The following is a 19,930-nucleotide window of genomic DNA, read 5'->3' as shown; positions in this document are numbered from 1 at the left end:
TCGAACCTGTGCGATCCTCCTGTCTCAGCCTCCCAAGTGCGGGGATTACAAACGTGCGCCACCACGCCCGGCCTCTTTTCAACCATTTTAAAACTAGATCCTGCTGGGCATGGGAGGCTGAAGTCCCAGTACTTGGGAGGCTGAAACAGAATCGCACAGGTTCGAAGCCAGCCTCAGCATACTTAGTGAGGCTCCCAGCAACTTAGTGAGACCCTGTTTCCAAATAGAATGTAAATTAGGTCTAGGAGTATAGCCTGGAGGTAGAAAGCCTCTGGTTACACACACACACACACACACACACACACACACACACACACACAAATAAATAAATAAAATAAAATAAAATAAAAAAATTAGATCCCAAGCTGGGTATGAGGGTGGATGCCTATATTCTCAATACTTGGTAGGATGAGACAGGAAGATTGCAGGTTTGAGGCCAGCCTCAGCAGCTTAGCAAAACATTATTTCAAAATTCAAGACAGGGAGGGGTTGGGGGTGTAGCTCAGTGATGGAATGGCCCCCTAAATTCAATCCCCAGTACAAAAAAAAAAAAAAAAAAAGACTGGGAAGGCTGAAGCAGGAGGACTGTAAGTTTGAAGCCAGCCTGGGCAACTGAGTGAGACCTGGTCTCAAAAAAGAACTGAAATTATAGCTCGGTGGTGGAGCGCTCCTGAGTTTGGTCCCCAGTACCGCAAAAATTACATTCAATGAAATTTAAAAATAGAAATCAAGATGGGTGTGGTGGTGCATGACTGTAATCCCAGTACTTGGGAGGCTGAGACAGGAGGATCACAGGAGCGCTGCCCTGTTTCAAAACAAAGAATTAAAAGAGCTAGGGATATGCCGGGCATGGTGGCGCACGCTTGTAATCCCTGTGCTTGGGAGGCCGAGACAGGAGGATCGCGTAGGTTCGAAGCCAGCCTCAGCTACTTAGTGAGGCTCTCAGCAACTTAGTGAGACCCTGTTTCCAAACAAAATATAAAAATAGGTCTTGGAGTATAGCCCGGAGGTAGAAAGCCTCTGGGTTCCACTCCCAGTACCACCAAAAATAAATAAATAAAATAAAATAAAAGAGCTAGGGATGTAGCTCAGAGGTAAACACTCCTGGATTCAATCCCTAGTAATACACACACACACACACACACACACACACACACACACGAAAGAAAGAAAGAAAGAAAGAGAAAGAAATAAATCATTCTTAACATTTGAGCAGTACAAAAATAAGTGGTGGGCCTGATTTTGGCCTGTAGACTATAATTTGCTGACCCTCGCACTATATGGACGTATTCATTTTTATTACCACTGCAACTTAACTGCTTACCCAAGCCACAAATCTCAAAATCGTTGCTTCCTTCATGGGGTCAGCCAGCCTGAAATTTCATTTCTGCACCAGCAATGACTTGACCATCATTCTGTGGAGGGTTTTGTTCTTTAGAGATATTGGGAAAATATGATTATACAGGTAGCACATGCAGATTTTTAAATGCTTGGAAAATATTAGCGCCCATAAAATGAAAATCACCAATAGACACGGTTCACATCCTAATATTTTTCCAGTGGAAATCAGGTGGATGTGTAGGACGCATTTTTCCTTCCCAGTGAGATTGCGCGGAATATATTCTTTTGATTTCTTGTTTTCCTCTCCTGCTTTACACAGCAGTATTTCCCCAGGTCATTAACAATTTCTTGAAGACACCAGCTGCAGAGTGTTCCATTGCATGGGTGTTGCATGCTTTACTGAATCAAAGTCCAATTGTTTAGGCATTTGGGTTGCTTCCAGGATATCTTGATTATAAAAGATGTATATAGCCGGGCGTGGTGGCGCACGCTTGTAATCCCTGCGCTTGGGAGGCGGAGACAGGAGGATCGCGCAGGTTCGAAGCCAGCCGCGCGCGCTGGCTTAGGAGACCCTGTTTCCAAATAAAAATATAAAATAGGTCTGGGAGTGTAGCCCGGAGGTAGAAGGGCTTCCAGGAACCCCAGTACCACCAAAAAAAAAAAAAAAAAAAAAAAAAAAAGATGTATATAAACAATGCTGTTGTAGATACCCTTGTCTGTAAACCTTTGTCTATCCTCTGATTACTTCTTTAGGGCACGTGCGTGCGTGCGTGGTGTGTGTGTGTGTGTGTGTGTGTGTGTGTGTGTGTGTGTGTGAGATTGTGTGTGTGTTAAAGATTCCTGGGATAATTGTGCTTCTGACTTCTCTACTAGCAGTTTTTGCTCTAGCAGATTTTGCTGTACTGATTATACAACTCATGAGGTTCCCTAACCGATAGGACTTAATTTTCCCTCTTCTCCGGGCACTGGCACCAGGCAATCACTGCTCCCAATTTCTGCCTGCGAGTTCATTTTTAAGTCTCTTTTTTGATCAACCTAAAACTGATCGCCTCCTTATTCGCCCAGCATTCCGCTCTGCTTCGTAGTAACATTGCCACCCCCACTTTCTTCGTGTTTGCAGTTGCCTGTTTTATATTTGAACATTCCTTTATTTTTAGCCTCTCTGTTATTTTGTTTGGGATATGTCTCTTGTAAGCAGCACACAGTTGAGTTTATTTTATTTTTATTTTTGGCAGCCAAACCCTTACAGCTTTACAGGGTACAGAGTAAGACAAGTGATTTCATGTATGCTGATGGTAACGTTGGGATTTTGATCGCTTTTCTTCACATTTTCTAGCATTTATGTTTCTTTGTTTTATTATTATTTTGTTATTTATTTTGTTTATTATTTTGTTTATTATTTATTTTATTATTTATTTATAATTATTATTTATTTCGTCCCTTTAACAAAAACCATGTTTATTTGTTTTTATCTTTTCCGTAGATAGTAAGGAATACACAGATCCTGAATTCAGTTTATCATGTGGTCACCTGTAACTTATTTTTGTTTGTTAGTTCATTTTTGTCTCTTTTGTTTTGTACTGGGGATTGAACTCAGGGTCTCACACACGTAAGGCAAGCACTTTACCACTGAGCTACACCCAGCCTTGATGTAGCTTCCTTTAAAATTTCCAGAACTCTCGCTTAATTTTCCCAGCTAGCCAGGGAGAAGCCCAGAGTGGGATTTGTTCATGACTTGCAGAAATGCAAGACAGAAACTTTGGGAGAGACCGAAATTGAGAGCCAGGCAGACAAGGAAGAGCGGGGTCAGGTGGCCTGGGGGCAGCAGAGTGGGAAACCAGAGGGAAGATTCAGAGTGGACAGGTGGGAGCTGTGGGCACTTCCCCCTTCCTAAGCAACCGTGTTTCTCTGCCTGTGTACTGATAGGAATGGAGTTTATTATTGGCTTTATTTGAGTTAAGGTCTCTTGGCACCATTTATGCCTGAAATACCAGTTACACATGGACTAAACCAAACTAGAACTAGGTCTCAGCAAAATGGGTTTGGAAAAGTCATGAGAATTCTCTATATGCTATTGCCTGATTATATAGCGCCCAAGTCATGAGTCATCGTAGGGATTGTCTGAAATATAACACGGGACCTCGCAGCCTGGTGCCCCGCACTTGGAAAATGTTCCATAAATGTTAGCTATTAAGTTGATGGCTGTGAAGCCACTAGCGGTGTTTATGGGCAAGCATCTCCTACCTGGAAGGCTGGGAACACTTTTACCTAGAACTTGCCTGGAGATATGAAATAATTGGGCTATTTAAAAAAAAAATTTTCAGGAGACAACATTGGAAAGAGAAGTGGGGTAAGAGAGATGAGGTTGGTAGAGCAAGAGGAAGTCGGAAGGAGATGTGGAGGGCATTTGGGGAAGAGAATGGAACGGGAATAAGAGCAGGTACCTTGGAGAGTTCCTGGGCTGCCAGCCCAGCTCCAGCAAGCCAGGCTCTGAGGGACAGAGGGGAGATAAAGACTCTGGGTCTGCGGTGTGGCTGCCGATAGAAGCAGTGGAGGCCAGGAACCTGGTGCAGCTGGGGTCTGGCGTGTCTCTATGTGGAACGCAGAGTTCGAGGATCTTGTTTAAAGACAAGCAGTCCCTGAGTCCGAGAGATTAAGCACCATAGGGGAAAGATATCTTTGGGGATGTGTAATGAAAGGGGAAGGAAGGAGAGAGAGAGGGAGAGGGACAGATGCAGAGGCAGTCTTTGCGACTTTGCTGAGAGACAGGCCTGCATTTTCCCTACATTTGTTTGTTTAGCGCAGTACAGCTCTCCCTCCCTTCACAGAAATCCCACGCCGACATGTCCACTCACACGCTAGCAAGCCATTCCTCTCCTGCCCTGCCTCCACGAGTTAGAAAGACTAAAATTTTCAAGAGGATTGACTGCAAAGTTGCACATCAGCTTCCCTGACATGTTTTTATTTTTTCTTAGAAGAAGAAAAATCTTAATTCGTTCATTTGCTCAAGGCATGTTTATTGAACACTTAACTCTTAGACACTGTGGACCCCAGATAAGAAAACAGGCGATGCGCCCACCTAGAGATGACGTCCTAAAGGGGATGCAGTCGCATCTCCACGCTCCGGATGCAAGTTACATGTGCACAGAGGTGTCTGATGTGAATCTCCGCCAACCTCTCTGTCCAGCACAACCACGTATTCCAGGCATGGAAGTCCTGGAGAGAAGATGATAGCTACCTGCCTGGGGTCCCTTTGGCTGTCTTGTCTTGGACATGCTGAGGGCATCCAAGATGCTAATACGGCAACGGGCCTCTTGGCACAGGCCAAGGGATGAAGGTTTCCTCTGAGGCCAGAGGGTCTGCGGCCCAGCCTGGGAACACTGTTGGCCAGTGGAAGAGGCCAGTGGAAGAGGGCAGCCCAAGAACAGATGTTCTGGCTGGTTCTGAGGCTTGGGTAGAGGCCAGGCAGGCCCCATCCCCTCCTGCAGGCATCGGGTATTGACTGGGGCCTAAATAGCATCAACTAGGCACTCCTCCCCTCCCCCTGCTCCCTCCAGAGCCGTGGTCTAGGGAAGAGAGATGGGTCCACGCTCCTGTTAAATGTTCTCAGGGCGAGATGTAGAAATGCATGAGAAGGGTACCTGGCCAGCAGGGGGCCCGGAGGCTTCACCGGGGCAGTGACAGTCGAGCCGGGGTCTGGAGGCTAAGTGGGGGTTAGTTACCCAAGTGAAGAGAAGTTGAGAAGGTCAGGCAGAAGGAAGAACACAGGAGAAGGCTCGAGGCTCACAGAGAGAGCAGGCCTGGCTGTCCTGAGAGAAAGCCACAGGTGTGTCAGGGGGATGATGCCAGAAGAGGCGGGCTGAGGCTAGAGCCCAAGGGTCCAGAGGGGCCTGGGCGCCCAGTGGCTTCCCCTCCCGTAAGAAATGCCTGAGCACTGGGCGCTGGCCTCGCACTCTGGGTGCAGTTCAGAAGGGAGACGGAGTGGGACTTCCAGGCCAGCCTGGGAGTGAGTTTCCGGCAGGGTGTTCAAGGCCCAGCTTGGACCCCCCCCCCCCGCCTCTTCTCTTTAAAATTCAAATTCAATTCACATGACTTTCAAAAGCGTGCGCTTCTGTGGTCTCCAGCACGGGGCTGTTGACAAGGCTGCACGGCCGTCGGCCATCGCTGTGAGCCGCTTCCGGAACGTTTTCATCATCTCCAGGAGGAAACCCGGACCCATCAGCAGCTGCTTCTCATTCTGCCCTCAGGCCCCACCCGCCCTGGGACACCAGTCTGCGGCTTCTAGACACCTTCCTCCATTGGACAGTTCGTGTAAATGGGACCATGTGACATGTGGCCTTTTCTTTTTTCTCTTTTTTCTTTTTGTTTTTGGTCTGGCTTTTCCTTAACATGATGCTTTCAGAGTTCAACCACGTTGTTGTACGCATTGGTACTTCGTTTCCTTCTTTATTTCTCTCTCTTTTTTGTGTGGTACTAGGGATTGAACCCAGGGGCATTGGACCTCTGAGCTACACTCATCAAACCCTATTCTATTCCTTGTTTGGAAACAGGGTCTCACCAAGTTGCTGCGGCTGGCTTTGAACCTATGAACCTCCCGAGTACTAGGATTACAAGCCTGTGCACCACACCCAGCTAGTACTTCATTTATTTTTATGGCAAATGATATTCCATTGCATGGAATTTTATTCATCTATTCATCCATTGATGGGTATTTGGTTTATTTCTATTTCAGGCATATTACTAAAAAAAAAAAAAAAAAAAAAAAAAAGCTTCTACAAGCCGGGCATGGTAGCACACACCTGTAATTCCAGCACTTTGGGAGCTGAGGCAGGAGGATCACAGGTTTGAGGCCAGCCTCAGCAAAGTAGCAAGACTCAGAAACCCAGGGAGACCCTGTTTCAACACAGAAAACAAGCAAACAAAAAGCTTGGGGGGGGTGAGTTCAATTCCCAGCACCACACACACACACACACACACACACACACACACACACACACTACTATAAACATGTGCCTCTAAGATTTTGTGCAGACATATGTATTCATTACTCTTGTGTTTATAACTGGGAATGAACTCCCTGGGTCCCATGGTAACTTGGTGTTTAGTTTTTGAGGGACTGCCAGACTTCCAAAAGTAAAAGGCACCATTTTGCATTCCCAGCAGCTTTGTAAGAGTGTTCCCGTCTCCCCGCATCCTCACCAACACTTGTTATTGTCTGATCCAGCCAGGGGAGAGGAAGGGCTGGCTCCCAGGGCCTGGCCCTGGGGCTGTGACTCTGAGGGGCGCCTTCCTGGGCCACCCTCTGCTGTGCCTGAGTCATGGCTCGGCATCCCGGGTGAGCTGCCTGACAGAGGGGCAGGCCGCACTAATCACTGCAGAAGGCACCATTAGGCTTGACTGAGTCTCTACCCTCAGCCCCAGGCTGCCGGGCTTCCCCGGAAGCAGCTATTTCTGGCGAGTTCTGTTCCAGGGAGAAGCAAGGGTGGGTGGAAAGGTTGAAGTTGCCCAGTGGGGTGATTTTGGGAAGCACAGTACTTTGAGGACAAAGGAAAACTTTGACTTGAGAAGAGAAAGGTGCTGCTTTCTGAGAGTGCTGAGTTGAGGGCTGAGCCCACCGCAACCCTGACAGCACCATGAGGAGGGGAATAGGACCAGTGGGGGCACGATTCTCCACGGAGCAGGCGCAGCACCCGAGGGTGGCGTACGGCAGCTGGAGGCAGGCCAGCAAGTGTTGGGCGTGGGTGAGGGGAGACGGGGTCTGCCTGCCACAGAGATGCCGCAAGAGACAAACCTAGAGGGCGAGAGAGAAAGCGTGGGAGTCTGGGCTCTGCTGCCACTTGTCTTTTTAATGTCAACCTCTGTGCCTCAGGGGCCTCATTTGCAAACTAATATCAAGGCTGCTGCAGCGACTGCTAGGCTCCTCCTCCTCTCTGCAGCTCTAGAACAAGGAGCTTTGCTTTTCACTTTTTGCCTTCTTTCCAGAGTCAGGTATCTATTTAGCCAGGTAGTTAAGCGGTTAGTCTTTGGAGCCGGCCAGGCCTAGGTTAAAGTTTTCCATTCCCAGCCACATGCCCTTAGGCAGACTGTGTCACCCGTACAAAACCAGCCTCACTTTTCCTGTCTGTAAATTGTGCGCGAATAAACGCGTAGCTAGTTAATGGTGCTAGTTGGTGTCCCGTGAGCATAACTGCACAAGCCACATGGCCAGGTGGCCGTGGCTCAGCTCAGAGCATCCTGGTAGACTGTCCCGGCTCACCTCCAGTGGGCTGACCCCTCTGGCTCACAGCACCCGTTCACCCAGGTCAGAAGCAGGAATAACACCTGTGGCTGCAGGTCACCCACCAGCTCCAGGCCAGGTCCCTTGCCCCGCGGGATGGGAAGGGTCAGATGCCAGGGACAACCATGGGCTTGCAGCGGGGATTTGTCTCTGCAGAAACAGCCACCACCAGCTTCCTGCGGAGAGGGGCCGGTGCGGTGGGAGCTGCAGCTGGAGATGGAGGGGAGCAGATGGCCCTGCCTGGCCCAGATTCCAGCCAGATTGCCAGGGCGGTGTGGGTGGAGCGGCGGCCGCGCCAGGAACAGGATACATGAGCAAGGAGGATGGGAGGTGCCTCTTTGCCATCTCAGGGGTTCTGCCCTTGGGGAAGTGGGGGCACTGACTACGGCCTCACATTGGAGCTCCCCGGAGAGACCACCTCTGTCTATTATAACCAGCCCAGAGCTCTTGAAGATGGTTCTAGCCCAGGCCTGGCACCCAGGTCAGGGTTGACCCAGGCAGGAGCTCCGTGCTTGTTCTTTTCTTAGTTAATGATGTCAGTAGCTCTTGGGCATTGTCTCACTGAACCTTCATACCATCTGAGAAGAGAGGTGCTTTTGTGATTCCCATTCCGCAGATGAGGACAGGGAGGCACTTGGCTAAATCCACAGCTAAACAGAGGTGTGAGAGCAGATGGCCCACTCTGATAAGCCGATGTCCGGGTCTGTGAGCTGGGGCTTTGACCCGAGTGTGGGCCACCAGGGGAAGGGGCGGGACCCCCTGGTTGGAGGGAGAGCGGTGCCCCTCTTGTCTGTGTCTCCTGAGACAGGTGTCCTCTTAGACCCCAGCTTCCTCCACTGTTCAGCTTGTTCTGAGTCTACAAGATGACACCAGACAGGCAGAGAGACAGAGCCCCAGGATGGCTGAGCAGGCTGCACTGCACAGTTTCAGGGCACTCATCAGACTGTGATGAGAACTGTGTCCCCAGAATTGTACCTGGGGATAGGCCTGCAGGTGGGACTGCATCACACAGACCTTGAGGACCAGGGGTCTGCAAACGTTTTTGTAAAGGGCCAGATAGCAACTCTTTTAGGCCGTCTGGCCATGCAGTCTCTGTTGTTAACTTCCCACCTCTGCTGCTGTGGGGTGAAAGAAGTTGTGGGTGGTATGTAAATGAATGAGTGTGGATGTGGTCCAATAAAACTTTATTTAAAGAAATAGGCTGCCTGGCAGATTTGGTGCATGGGCCAGTTTGCCAATCCCAACAAAGGCCATAGAAGGATTTTAAACTTTAGGTTTTGAACTTTATTCCAAGAGCAATGGGCAGCCACGAGAGGGTTGAACCCAGGGACACTCTTCCAATGAGCTACACCCCCCCCCAGCCCTGTTTTATTTTGAAACAGGGTCTCATTAAGCTGATGAAGGTCTCACTAAGTTGCTGAGGTTGGTCTCCAACCTGCAATCCTCCTGTCTCAGCCTCCCGAGTACTGGGATTACAGATGTGTGCCACTATGCCCAGCTCATGAGAGGACTCTAAGCAGGAGTAAAGAGAGGGCAACTTATATTTAGAATGGCCCTGACATATCTGTGTCCCCCAGCCCTCACATGCCACCAGTGTTTCTTCCATCCTATTATAGACCTAGGAGCCCTGTCTAGAAGAAGAGGCTTGGCCTGGGACCTGGAGGCCTCTGCTGTGTAGACAGCCTCCCTTCCCCCTCCTCTCCACAGCAGCTCTCAGCTCAGGCCTGCACCCTCAGCAGAGCTGGTTCCCATCCCTACTGTCAGAGGCAGAGCAGAGCAGAGCAGTCCACTGGGAAACAGCCCGGGCTTGAGAATCAGAGAAATCTGGTGCCAAATTTCAGCTCCTCCATTTGGCCACGTGTGCCTGTGAGCTCTACCTCCCTGACCCTCTTCTGACCCTCTTCTGCCAAAGGGGAATAATTCTAGATGTGGGTCTGTGCAGGATGGTTCTGCATTGACCTAGGTGCATAGGAAGCGCTCAGCCTGAAGACCGCGGATACAAGAGACCTTTCCCTTGATGAGCCGCAGGCGCACGGAAGCCTGGTCGTCCTTGGGTAGCAGGTCTTTGCTCCAGTGAGTTGGGCCCCACGCCAGGCTCCAGCCTCCCAGCGAGAGCTGGGAGGTCGAAGTGCCGAGGCGGCCTTGGCTCATGAATATTAAGGGTTTCTTAGAGATGGGGGATGATTTGTCCCACTTCTTGGGCTGAAAATAACTGCCCGACATTGGGGTAATTACATGGCTTGGGCTCCCACATAGCACTGAGAGCACCCCAATAATTACTGTGCACAAGCACTGCTTTTGACAGCTGATGCTTATTTGCTGCCTCAAAGAGAGTCTCCAGGACAGGAAGCCTGTTCCACCGCCACCCACTCCATGCAACTCGAATCTGTCTCATGTGCAGAACCTTCCAGAAGCCCTTCCTGGACAGGATCATGATAGCCACTTCTACTCTCCCCAGAGTCATCTGTCAGACTCGAGTCACCTGTGCGCCCTTGCGCAGGCTTGGCCTGAGTGATCAGTGGCTTTGCTGTAATCTCCTAATGCAGTCTTGAAGCTAGAACCAGCCACCAAGTCACGCACAGCCCGGTAGGAGGGGCCTGTGGACAGGGCTGTACACTGCAGACAGGAGTCTTCTGGGGTCAGCACTGGAGGGTGGTTTGCACGGCTCTGAGCTGGAGAGGCTGTGTCCAGTGGACGGATAGGCTGAACTTGGGGGGCTGGTGACAAGGTCCTGGGAGAGTTCTTGAAAACTTACTGTGTACCAGGATCTAGGGATACAGCCATAAGTACCAGGTCATGGTTCTGTTATTGGGACTTAGTGTCCAGTGGGCTGACAGACCCCAAGTCCCAAATTACTCAAATAGTTTGTAATTACAGCTGTGATAAAGCTGTAAATGAGATGTATAGAAGCAATGAACATATGCAATCGGAGGAGTCTGGTGAGTTTGAACTGAGACCTAAAGAATGGGAAGTGAGGCGTGTGTGTGTATGTTAGAGATGAGTGTATACATGATAGTGCATGGATGGGTGGATGAATGGGTAGATGAATAGATGGATGGATGGGTGGATGGGTGGTGAAACATGGATGGATGGGTAGGTGGATGGATGAGTGGATGGTGATACATGGATGGGTAGGTGGATGGATGAATGGATGGATTGATGGATGGATGGTAGATAGATGGGTGGATGGGTGGATAGATGGATGGATGAGTAGGTAGACGGATGGATTGTAGATAGATGGGTGGATGGATGGATGGATGGATGGATGATTGAGTCTATCAGGCAATGGGAACATGTTATATAAAAGCTCAGAGACCAGGGGAAGTGCAGTGACTATAGCTGACAAAAAGCTATTGCAGAAAGTGCTTAGAGTTTCAGAAAGGAGACTGGAAAAGCAGGCAGACAGGATCACTGTGTAGTTGAACCTGCGTGTCCCACAGCTCTAGGAGATGCCTAGCCCACATGCACAAGGTGAATGGTGCCCCTGGAATTGTGCGAGATGGTGGGCTGCAGACGGAACTCACATCCTGCAGTCCCTTATATGCCATGGAATACGGTTTTTGGACATTTTTCCCGGAGCAATGGGGAGACAGAGGAAGGCTTTAGCAGCTTGTGATGGGGCTAATTTCCATGTACAATGCACTGTCAATGGAACTTTCCATGAAGATGGTGATATGGTAGCCACATGTGGCTACTGAGCATATAGTGACTAAGGAACTGAATTTTGAATACTTATTAATTTAAAATTAAATAGTCACAAAACCCAGATGTAGCTAGTGGCTCCATGTTAGACAGCACAGCTCCACAGGCCCTGTGCCTTCCTGGACAAGGGCCTGTCACATCTAAACCCCCGCAGCAGTGCATCCTGGGTGGGTCTGATGGAGACCTCGCAGTGTGGAGATCCCCAAACTCCCTTGCATGTGGGGCCTCTGTTCACACTGAGGCCCAAGGTGCACCTGGGCTGCGGTCAGGGAGCTGGGCCTAACCAGGGTGGAGCTGAGGGGCTGCCCTCTGCTCCCGAGGCCTCCTAGTCCCCCACCCCTTGCCCATCAGCACCTCGGCCTGGGCACCCCCTGGAGCTGCCGTTTGGTCCAGCAGAGCGCATGGTCTTCTCCCCACTGCTTCTGTGTTATCTACAGCAGAGGCCAGTGCATGAGGAAGCCTCCTCAGCCAGGCCCAGCTGCACGAGCCATGGTGTGGACACGCTGACACTGCGGTGGGGCTTTGGCTCAGAGGAGCTGGGAGGGGCCTGCACATGCCCTTGCCCACTAACTGCCCGTCCACCTTTGGGAAGCTGAATCCAGGGAGGAGCCTGGTTAAGCTCTGCAAGCAGGCCCAGAGCCATTGGCTAGGAAGGATGGAGAAGCAGTCAGAAGGAGAGCTGGGGCTCCAGTGGACTCCTCCTGTTGGTCCCGTGGCCAGCTCACTCCATGCAGCAGGCCGGAAGTGGCCCTTCTGATGCTCAGGAGACTGAGAAGGGCCTGTAGGGCCGGGGCCGGCTCCTCCCTCCTTTCCCTCTGCACTTGAGTTCTAGGTGAGAACGAGGGCCTGAGTCTGGCAGGGGTGAGAAGGAAGTTTGCAATGGTAAGAGGAGAAGGGTTGTCCTAAGCAAGCGGGATTTCACCCATCCACCATCCCCAAACACACACACACACACACACACACACACAACGGGAGATGTTGACAGTCTTGTGATGGGGAGAGTTAAAGCCTCCACCCCCATCCCCCAAGGCTCAGTCAGTCTAAAGAAGAGGCATTTGGCCCTCACGGGTGAGCTACCACCTGGTGCAGGGACCTGTAGTGATATAAAATGGTCACAGCTGTCACAGGCAGGGTCACCTGCAGACCACGTGCCAGCCACTGTGCCGAGCACCTGACATGGCTTGGTTACACTCGACAACACCAGGCGAGGTAGGACTTAACATCAGCCCCATTAGACAGATGAGAAATTGAGGCACAGAAAGGAAAGAGCCTTAGCTGGGCGTGGTGGCGCACACCATAATCCCTATACTTGAGAGGCTGAAACAGGAGGATTGCAGATGTGAGGCCAGCCTCAGCAACTTAGCAAGATTTTCAGTATCTTAGCGATAGCCTATTTTGGAATAAAAAATAAACTGGGTATGGTAGCTCACAGCAGTGATTCCAGTACTTGGGAGGCCGACACAGGAGGATTGCAGGTTCAGGGCCAGCCTCAGCAACTTGGCAAGACCCTGTTTCAAAATAAAAATAAAAATAAAAAGAGGTGGAATGCACCTCAGAGATAAAATGTCCCTGGATTCAACCTCCAGTACCCAACCCTTAAAAAGGAAAAGCCGACTGGATCTCCCACCCAGGAAGCCCAGGCAGCCACCCACCTCCAGTCGGCATTTTTATTAAGGTTGCACAGATCATAATCTGAATAATTATGATAACAGTCATAATAAGAATAGTGCCTAACTTTGAGCCCAGGCTGTTGGACACCAGAATAGGGGTTTCAAGAACTAGAAAGTACTCTCTCTGGACAACCATTACAAATTGTTTAGATCAGTGCCCGGCACAGAGGAAGTAATTAAAAATAAAATTATCGTGACAGTAATTACCCATGGTAAGACGGGCAGTGCCAAACACCTCTGGGAAATCCTGGGCCAAAGACCAGTGTGCCTCAGTCTCCTTCTCTGTAAAATGAGGACGGTGTCAAGACTTGCCTCATAGGCCTGTTGTCCGGCATAAGTGAGACTGTTTGTGTCAGGACCTTAAGAGAGCGGGTCTCACCCGGGCCTTGCCTCCGCGCACACCTGTGTGACAGGAGTCTCACTCCCGTCTCCTTCTATTGCAGTTCGCTACTTCCTGAAGAATAAGGTCAGCCCTGACTTGTGCAACGAGGATGGACTCACAGCCCTGCACCAGGTAAGCCGGGCTTGCTGGGCTCCCCAGCCTCCTGCTCCCCTCCTGGGCGGGTGCTCTTGCTGGCCTGGAACCCCCAGACCAGAGGGCGGGGGAGCCACAGATGGCCCATCTGAAAGGCTCTTGTCTGTCTTGGAGATGCAGAGATGCGTGTGTCTGTCATGCCCATGCCCAGAGCCCCTGCATGCACGCACACACACGCACGTGCATGCAGACAGGCCCTAGGGACAGGGAGCCTTTGTTCTCTGCATCCTCACTGTTCAGTAAAGCAAGTGTGTGGAGCTTGACGGGTGACAAAGCATGGTCACACATAGTCACGCCCGCTGGGACCTGCTGCCCACCCCGTGGTGAAGGTGATCGGCAGGGGTTGTGCGGTCCTCCTAAGGCAACAGGTCCAGGGACTCTGGCCATGCACAGGCCTCCCCGCCTGGGACCGGATCCTCTGTCCCCTCTCCTCTGCAGCTTCTAACTGGCCCCCAGCTGCAGTTTGGGCCTGCTGTGATTCTCTTCCCATGCAGCAACACGAGGATGCTCAAATGAAAAAACCCACTCAAGTTTACTTAATCTCTCTGCTGTCTTCTCACATTGCTGGGGATAAAGGCTAAATGCTTTGCTGCGCTGTGTAAGACCCCACGAGCCCCTGCCTAGCCCTCTGCTCTCCTGGCCCTTCCACACACGGCTCCTCCCCACTGGGCTTCCTACGGTCTCTGTACATTCCACATTAGCTCCTGTTCACAGCAAGAGCCTGAGGGCGGCGCTGTGGTCGCGGCTCCTTTTCCTTCTCAGCACCCCAACTTTCTAATGAGTCATTTTAGCCATTGGTGTGACCTTTGGGCGTTGTCCCCTGCCCCAGACTCTGAGCCTCTCAAGGACACAACTCACGTCCCTTGCTCATTGATGTGCCCAGCATCTCTCCCCATGGCATACGGCAGGTGCTCATCATGCCCATGCTGAATTCATGAATGAACACCTGAAGCGTCCCTGTGCCCTGGCCTAAGTTTCTGAGCAGAGGGATTTGAGTGCAGCCTGGTGGGGCGGCCAAGCCGCTGGGACCCCGCCTGGGAGACACCCTTCCCCTCAGCCCCAGGCCAGACCCCGTCCTCGGGTCTGCAGCCACGGCTCTGCCTGTCCTCTGGGCTGCTCCTGTCCCCACTCACGGGCGGCTGCCTCAGTGCCCCACAGAGCCATGCTCACGGAAACTCCCAGCCCCCAACTCCATTAACCCCAGTGTACCTGCGACTGCCCCAGAGCAGAGGTGGGTGGCTGCCTGGGCTTCCTGGGTGGGAGATCCAGTCGGCAGCTCCCCAGGCTGGGCAGGGGCGTGAAGATAACATGTCTGGGCTGCCGCCTGGCGTGGACTAGAAAGTGAGACGAGTCATCGGGGCCTGGAGCCACCAGCTCTGTGACCTCGAACACGTCACTTAAGCTGTCCGTGCCTCAGTTTCTCCTTCTGTGAAAGAGGAGTAACAAGTCCCATCTCGCTGGGTTGTTTTGAGGACCAGTGAGTGCGCTTGACACCGGAGAGGTAATAATTATTAAAATTTTTCATGTAACCCCTCCCCCGCAAAGCACACTGCAACACATCTTGTGTTGACCCTCACAGCGAACCTCTCGACTATGATCCCCGCTTGATGACTCAGAGAACGGGGGCTCAGGGACAGCCGTATCCCACAGACCTCCTACGATGATGGGAATATCCTCTGTATCTGCGTGACCAGTAGCCTCCAGCCACACGTGGCCAGAGAGCTCTCACCGCAGGCTCAGGGGGCTGGAGTCTGAGTTTTATGTAAGTGTAGTGGTTGCCGTATTGGACAGCGCAGCTTGGGAGGTGAAATCTCTTTGTCCAGTGAATCAGTGGCAGAGCCGGGATTGCAACAGGGTGGTCTTGACTGTTCTGTGGACATGTGGACATGGTGGCTGGCAGAGCCAGGGTCCCCCTCGAGTCACATCCCAGCCTCGGTGAACTCTCCAGTGGCACCCTTCCTTTGGCTTGAGGTCTCTGCCTTCCCCACATCACATCTCTACTCCTCCTTTTGGGGTCACATGGCTTCTCCAGAACTAGGCCCGCATGTAGGTTCTTAGACCTAAGTCAGACTCTTGAGTCTAGCTGCAAGGAACTCCTGGCCGGCCAGGTTAGACTCACCCCAACTCCCGCCTCCACCACCACAGGGGACTGGGCTCCACCCTGAGACCCCTTGCAGGAGGCACCCACCCCGCTGGCCATAGGCTCCAGCTCACCCTTCAGTAAGCATGGAGTGTGCTCTCAGGCTAGGTTCTCGCTGGGGATGGGCCCCAGAAGTGCTCTAGGCAGAGCTACACAAGCACGTCAATAACCCAGAGGCAACACGCTGTGGTCAGCCCCTGCGTGCGGCCCCTCAAAGCTGGGAGCTGATGACCTGCCTCGAAGGGGGACTGAGAACAGCTACCAAGAGGGAGATCTTCTGAGCTGGGTCTTGAGAGTGGAGTAGGAGTTTGCCAGATAGAAAAGGAAGGATGTTCAAAGCAGAGGGGACAGCATGTACAGAGCCATGGAGAAGGGGCTTAGCATGGCAAGCTTGGAGTTTAGGGGTGTTGACTGTGGTACAATCAGAATGCAGGAAGCTTGGAAAGGTGGCCGGAGATTGGAAAGGTGGAGAACAGGGCCTTCGCAGTCGGACTGTTTGCATTTCAATGTGTCTCTGCAGATGGATTTTAATCTTGGATTCAATCCATGCCTTACTATAGGTGACTTTGTGCACCCAGACCTCTTTGAGCAGTTTTCCCATCTATAAATCCAGGATGAGAGGACCTCTCTCAGGCTCCTTTTGAAGACTAAACATGGCAGTGGCTGGCCAAAGCTTAGCAAGGAGCCTCTGAGGACTTACTGTTATTACCGATAATGTGACAAGATGTGTTGCTAGTACTGCCGTTGCTGGGGCTGTTGTTATTGTTGTGATTGTTAGGACCGCTCCTGCTGCAGCACCGCAGAGGGGACCTGGGCCACAGAGCGCTTCGCAGGCCTGGCAAAGGAGTGTGGGCTTGCTTCCCTTGGCAACGGGGAGCTGTGAGGTTTGCAAACTCAGAGCCACATGATTAACGAGGACGCTCCTTCTGGTTGAGGGTGTTTGGAAGAGGAGCAGGAGGGAGGCAGGAGACATGAGCCTTACCCAGGGCGGTGGGATGGGGCCAGTGGTAACAGGGCAGAATCCACAGCTGGTGATAGACGGAATCTGGTGGTGAGGAGGCAGGCGAGGACAGTCAACCAAACACAGGTGCATTTCTCACTTGAGTGAATGTGGCACCTGCCCATCCTCCGTGCACCCCCTCCCTTGTGCACCGCTGTGCTCTGCCTCCAGCACATCCCTTACTCAGGCCCTTCGTGTCCCAGACTGGACCAGCCACTGGGCATCTGGCTCAGAAGACTGTAGTTCTGAGTAAGCAGCCCTCTCCTTCCCCTGAGCCTCCCATCCCACCCCCATGTTTTTGTAGTCCCTAATGGTTAAATCTCTGGTCCTCCTGTGGCTTGACCCTGGGCCCCAGTGACAGTCCAGTGACAGCCAGGAACCCTCCCCTTCCGCCGTTGTCTCGCTCTAGTGCCTTTGGCTCCCTCTGCTGGCCATGATGTGCCACTGCATGGCTCTCTTGCCCACCTGTCCAGAGTGGCTCAGAAAGAACCCGGGTCTCCGGCACCATCTGTGTACATGGATGCCCCTTCCCCACAAGTCCTCCTGGGGCTGAGGCCTGGCTCACTGGGGATAGGGTAGGAGCTGTGGTGCTGCCCACCTGACACCACCCCCGCAGCACCCCACACCCATGCGCACCTGGGGCCGTGGGCTCTCCTGCTGATTCCTGACTCTTCTCCACATCCCTACTAGTGTAGGCAAGGCCACCATCATCCCTGAACTGAGTGACTTCAACAGTGTCTCACTCACCCCCACCCCCGTGTGGGTGTGCACACACACACACACACACACACACACACACACACTCTGCTCTCTGCATGGAACCAGCAGGGGGACTTTTTTTTAAAAAACAATTCTGTGCTGCTTCTCAGTGTCCAGCTGTCCAGCCTTTCTCATTGCACTGGGGACCAAGGCCACACCCGGCTGTGCGGGGCTGAGCTCGGGTTCCCTGCCACATCCCCTGTTGGCTTCTCCAGAAGTCGCCCTAGGGAAATCCTCCAACCTGCAGTCTGAAAAGCAGCCTCTGGCATCCTCCCCTCTCCTCTTCTTCATGGCCCTCCTTGAGGTCCCTCTGTCCCCATGGGAGTCTTTCCCTCTGGAGTATGGGGGCTCCTGGAGCCCTGCGTTTTCTCGGGGAGCTGCAGGCTCCTGACCCTTCCCCTCACTGGGACTCCCACCCGTGGTTCCTGCTCCTGCTGGGGACAGAGCCATGCTGCCTTCTTGCAGGGGTGACATCAGGACCCCTAGAACCTGCACAGGGGGCTGGATTGTTGGGGGAGGCTTGCTTATGTGGAGGCTTCAAACCCTGATCTAGGGGCCACGCCTTGAAGGCCACTGCCGGCAGGGGGATGCTGCCCCACACATGCCCCTGTTTCAACCGGCTTGAATTGATGATCTAAGCTGAGGTTTCCCAGAGCCTGTTGTTTGGGGACAGCCTGCTGGGATTTTAAATCCTGGTTCAAATCGTGTCCCATTCCACCAACACTTGCAAGACACTTTTGTAGCTGATAGTTTTTTTTTTCCCTTATACATTGACTTTATTTTTACTCTCAAGGAAACTGAGGCGCCAAGCAGTAAAGTGGCTTGCCCAAGGTTATGGGCAGGACTTCGAGTGCAGAGGTGACGGAGCTGGGTTCACGCTCTAGCAGTCTGGCTCCGCCATCCTCCTCCCGTGTGGCCTCTTGCGGGCTCTGTGTCCCCACCGAGGCCTGGGCTGCTGCCTGGCGCTCACTCTGCCTCTGTCCCTCCCAGTGCTGCATCGACAACTTTGAGGAGATCGTCAAGCTGCTCCTTTCCCACGGTGCGAACGTGAACGCCAAGGACAACGAGCTGTGGACGCCCCTGCACGCGGCAGCCACCTGTGGCCACATCAACCTGGTGAAGATCCTCGTTCAGTAGTACGTGCCCCCAGGACAGCCCGGGCTCTGCCTTCCTTCTATCCTTCCGCCTGCCTCTCTCTCTCTCTCTCTCTCTCTCTCTCTCTCTCTCTCCTTCCTCTGTTGGTGCCGTCCTCTCTCTTTGTCTTCACATCCTCGTTCCATCTCCATCTTTTTCTCTGTTCCCCTCCCCCCCCCCACCAGCTTCCTTTTCTCTCTGTCCACCCTGAGTCCGTCTGTCCTTCACCCTTGGAACCTCCCAGTCTTTTCTGCTCTTTGTCTAGCTTCATTCTCTCTCTCCTCCTTCATCTTTTTTTCCCCTCCAATTTGTTTTATTATGGGAAAATACCAATGACACAAAATTTACCATCTTAACCATTAAATGTTCAATTCTGTGGTATTAAGTATATTCACATCATCACGTAACTATCATCACCGTCCATATGCAGAACTCTTCATCTTGCAAAACTGAAACTCTTTGCCTATTAAACAATAGCTCCTCCCATTCTCCCACCCCAGCCCCTGGCAACGCGCTTTACACTCTGACTTTATGAATTTAATTACTCTAAGCACATCTCTCTCTCTCTCTCTCTCTCTCTCTCTCTCTCTCTCTCTCTCTCTCTCTCTCTCTCTCTTTCTTTTTTTTTTTTTTTTTTTTTGGTGGTACTGGGGTTCCTGGAAGCCCTTCTACCTCCGGGCTACACTCCCAGACCTATTTTTTCTATTTTTATTTGGAAACAGGGTCTCTTAAGCCAGCACAGCTGGCTTCGAACCTACGCGATCCTCCTGTCTCCGCCTCCCAAGCGCGGGGATTACAAGCGTGCGCCACCACACCCGGCTCCAGCTCTATTTTTTTTTTTAATTTATTTTGAAACAGGGTCTCATTGAGTTGCCAAGGGCCTCACTAAGTAGCTGAGGCTGTCCACGAACCGCGATCCTCCTGTCTCAGCCTCTCAAATGCTGTCATTATAAGCATGTGCCACCACACCCAGCTGAGACTCTGACTTAAATTCTTTTGAGTATCATTCAGAAATGGACTTCTGGATCATATAATTCTATTTTTAATTTTTTTGAGGAACTTTCACGGTTTCCCACAGTGACCATTCCATGTTACATTTCGAACCAATAATGCTCGAGAGTTCCAGTTAAAGGAATTGGAGCATTCTTGACAACACTTGTTATTTTCTGCACGTGTGCATGCACATTTTATTTTTTTGGTGGTACTGGGGTTCCTGGAAGCCCTTCTACCTCCGGGCTACACTCCCAGACCTATTTTATACTTTTTATTTGGAAACAGGGTCTCTTACGCCAGCAAGGCTGGCTCCGAACCTGCGCCATCCTCCTGTCTCCGCCTCCCAAGCGTAGGGATTACAAGCGTGCGCCACCACGCC

The 19,930-nt window shown here is 51.8% G+C and overlaps 1 protein-coding gene across 2 annotated transcripts in view; it reads left to right on the top strand.

Annotated features, from left to right (window-relative positions):
- The window catches only part of PPP1R16B (protein phosphatase 1 regulatory subunit 16B), a gene marked incomplete at both ends in the record, with an annotated part of 76,750 nt that overhangs the window by 44,709 nt on the left and 12,111 nt on the right, over positions 1–19,930 (top strand). For both annotated transcript variants that reach the window (XM_080716269.1, XM_080716268.1), the window contains 2 exons: positions 13,434–13,504; positions 18,415–18,560. In XM_080716269.1, coding sequence (XP_080572395.1) covers positions 13,434–13,504; positions 18,415–18,560 — 217 coding nt within the window. The remainder of the gene's footprint in view (positions 1–13,433; positions 13,505–18,414; positions 18,561–19,930) is intronic.

This window comes from Muscardinus avellanarius (assembly GCF_963383645.1).
Source record: "Muscardinus avellanarius genome assembly, chromosome: 19".
NCBI classification, from domain to species: Eukaryota; Metazoa; Chordata; class Mammalia; order Rodentia; family Gliridae; genus Muscardinus; species Muscardinus avellanarius.
This window is presented reverse-complemented; position numbering and strand designations above follow the sequence as displayed.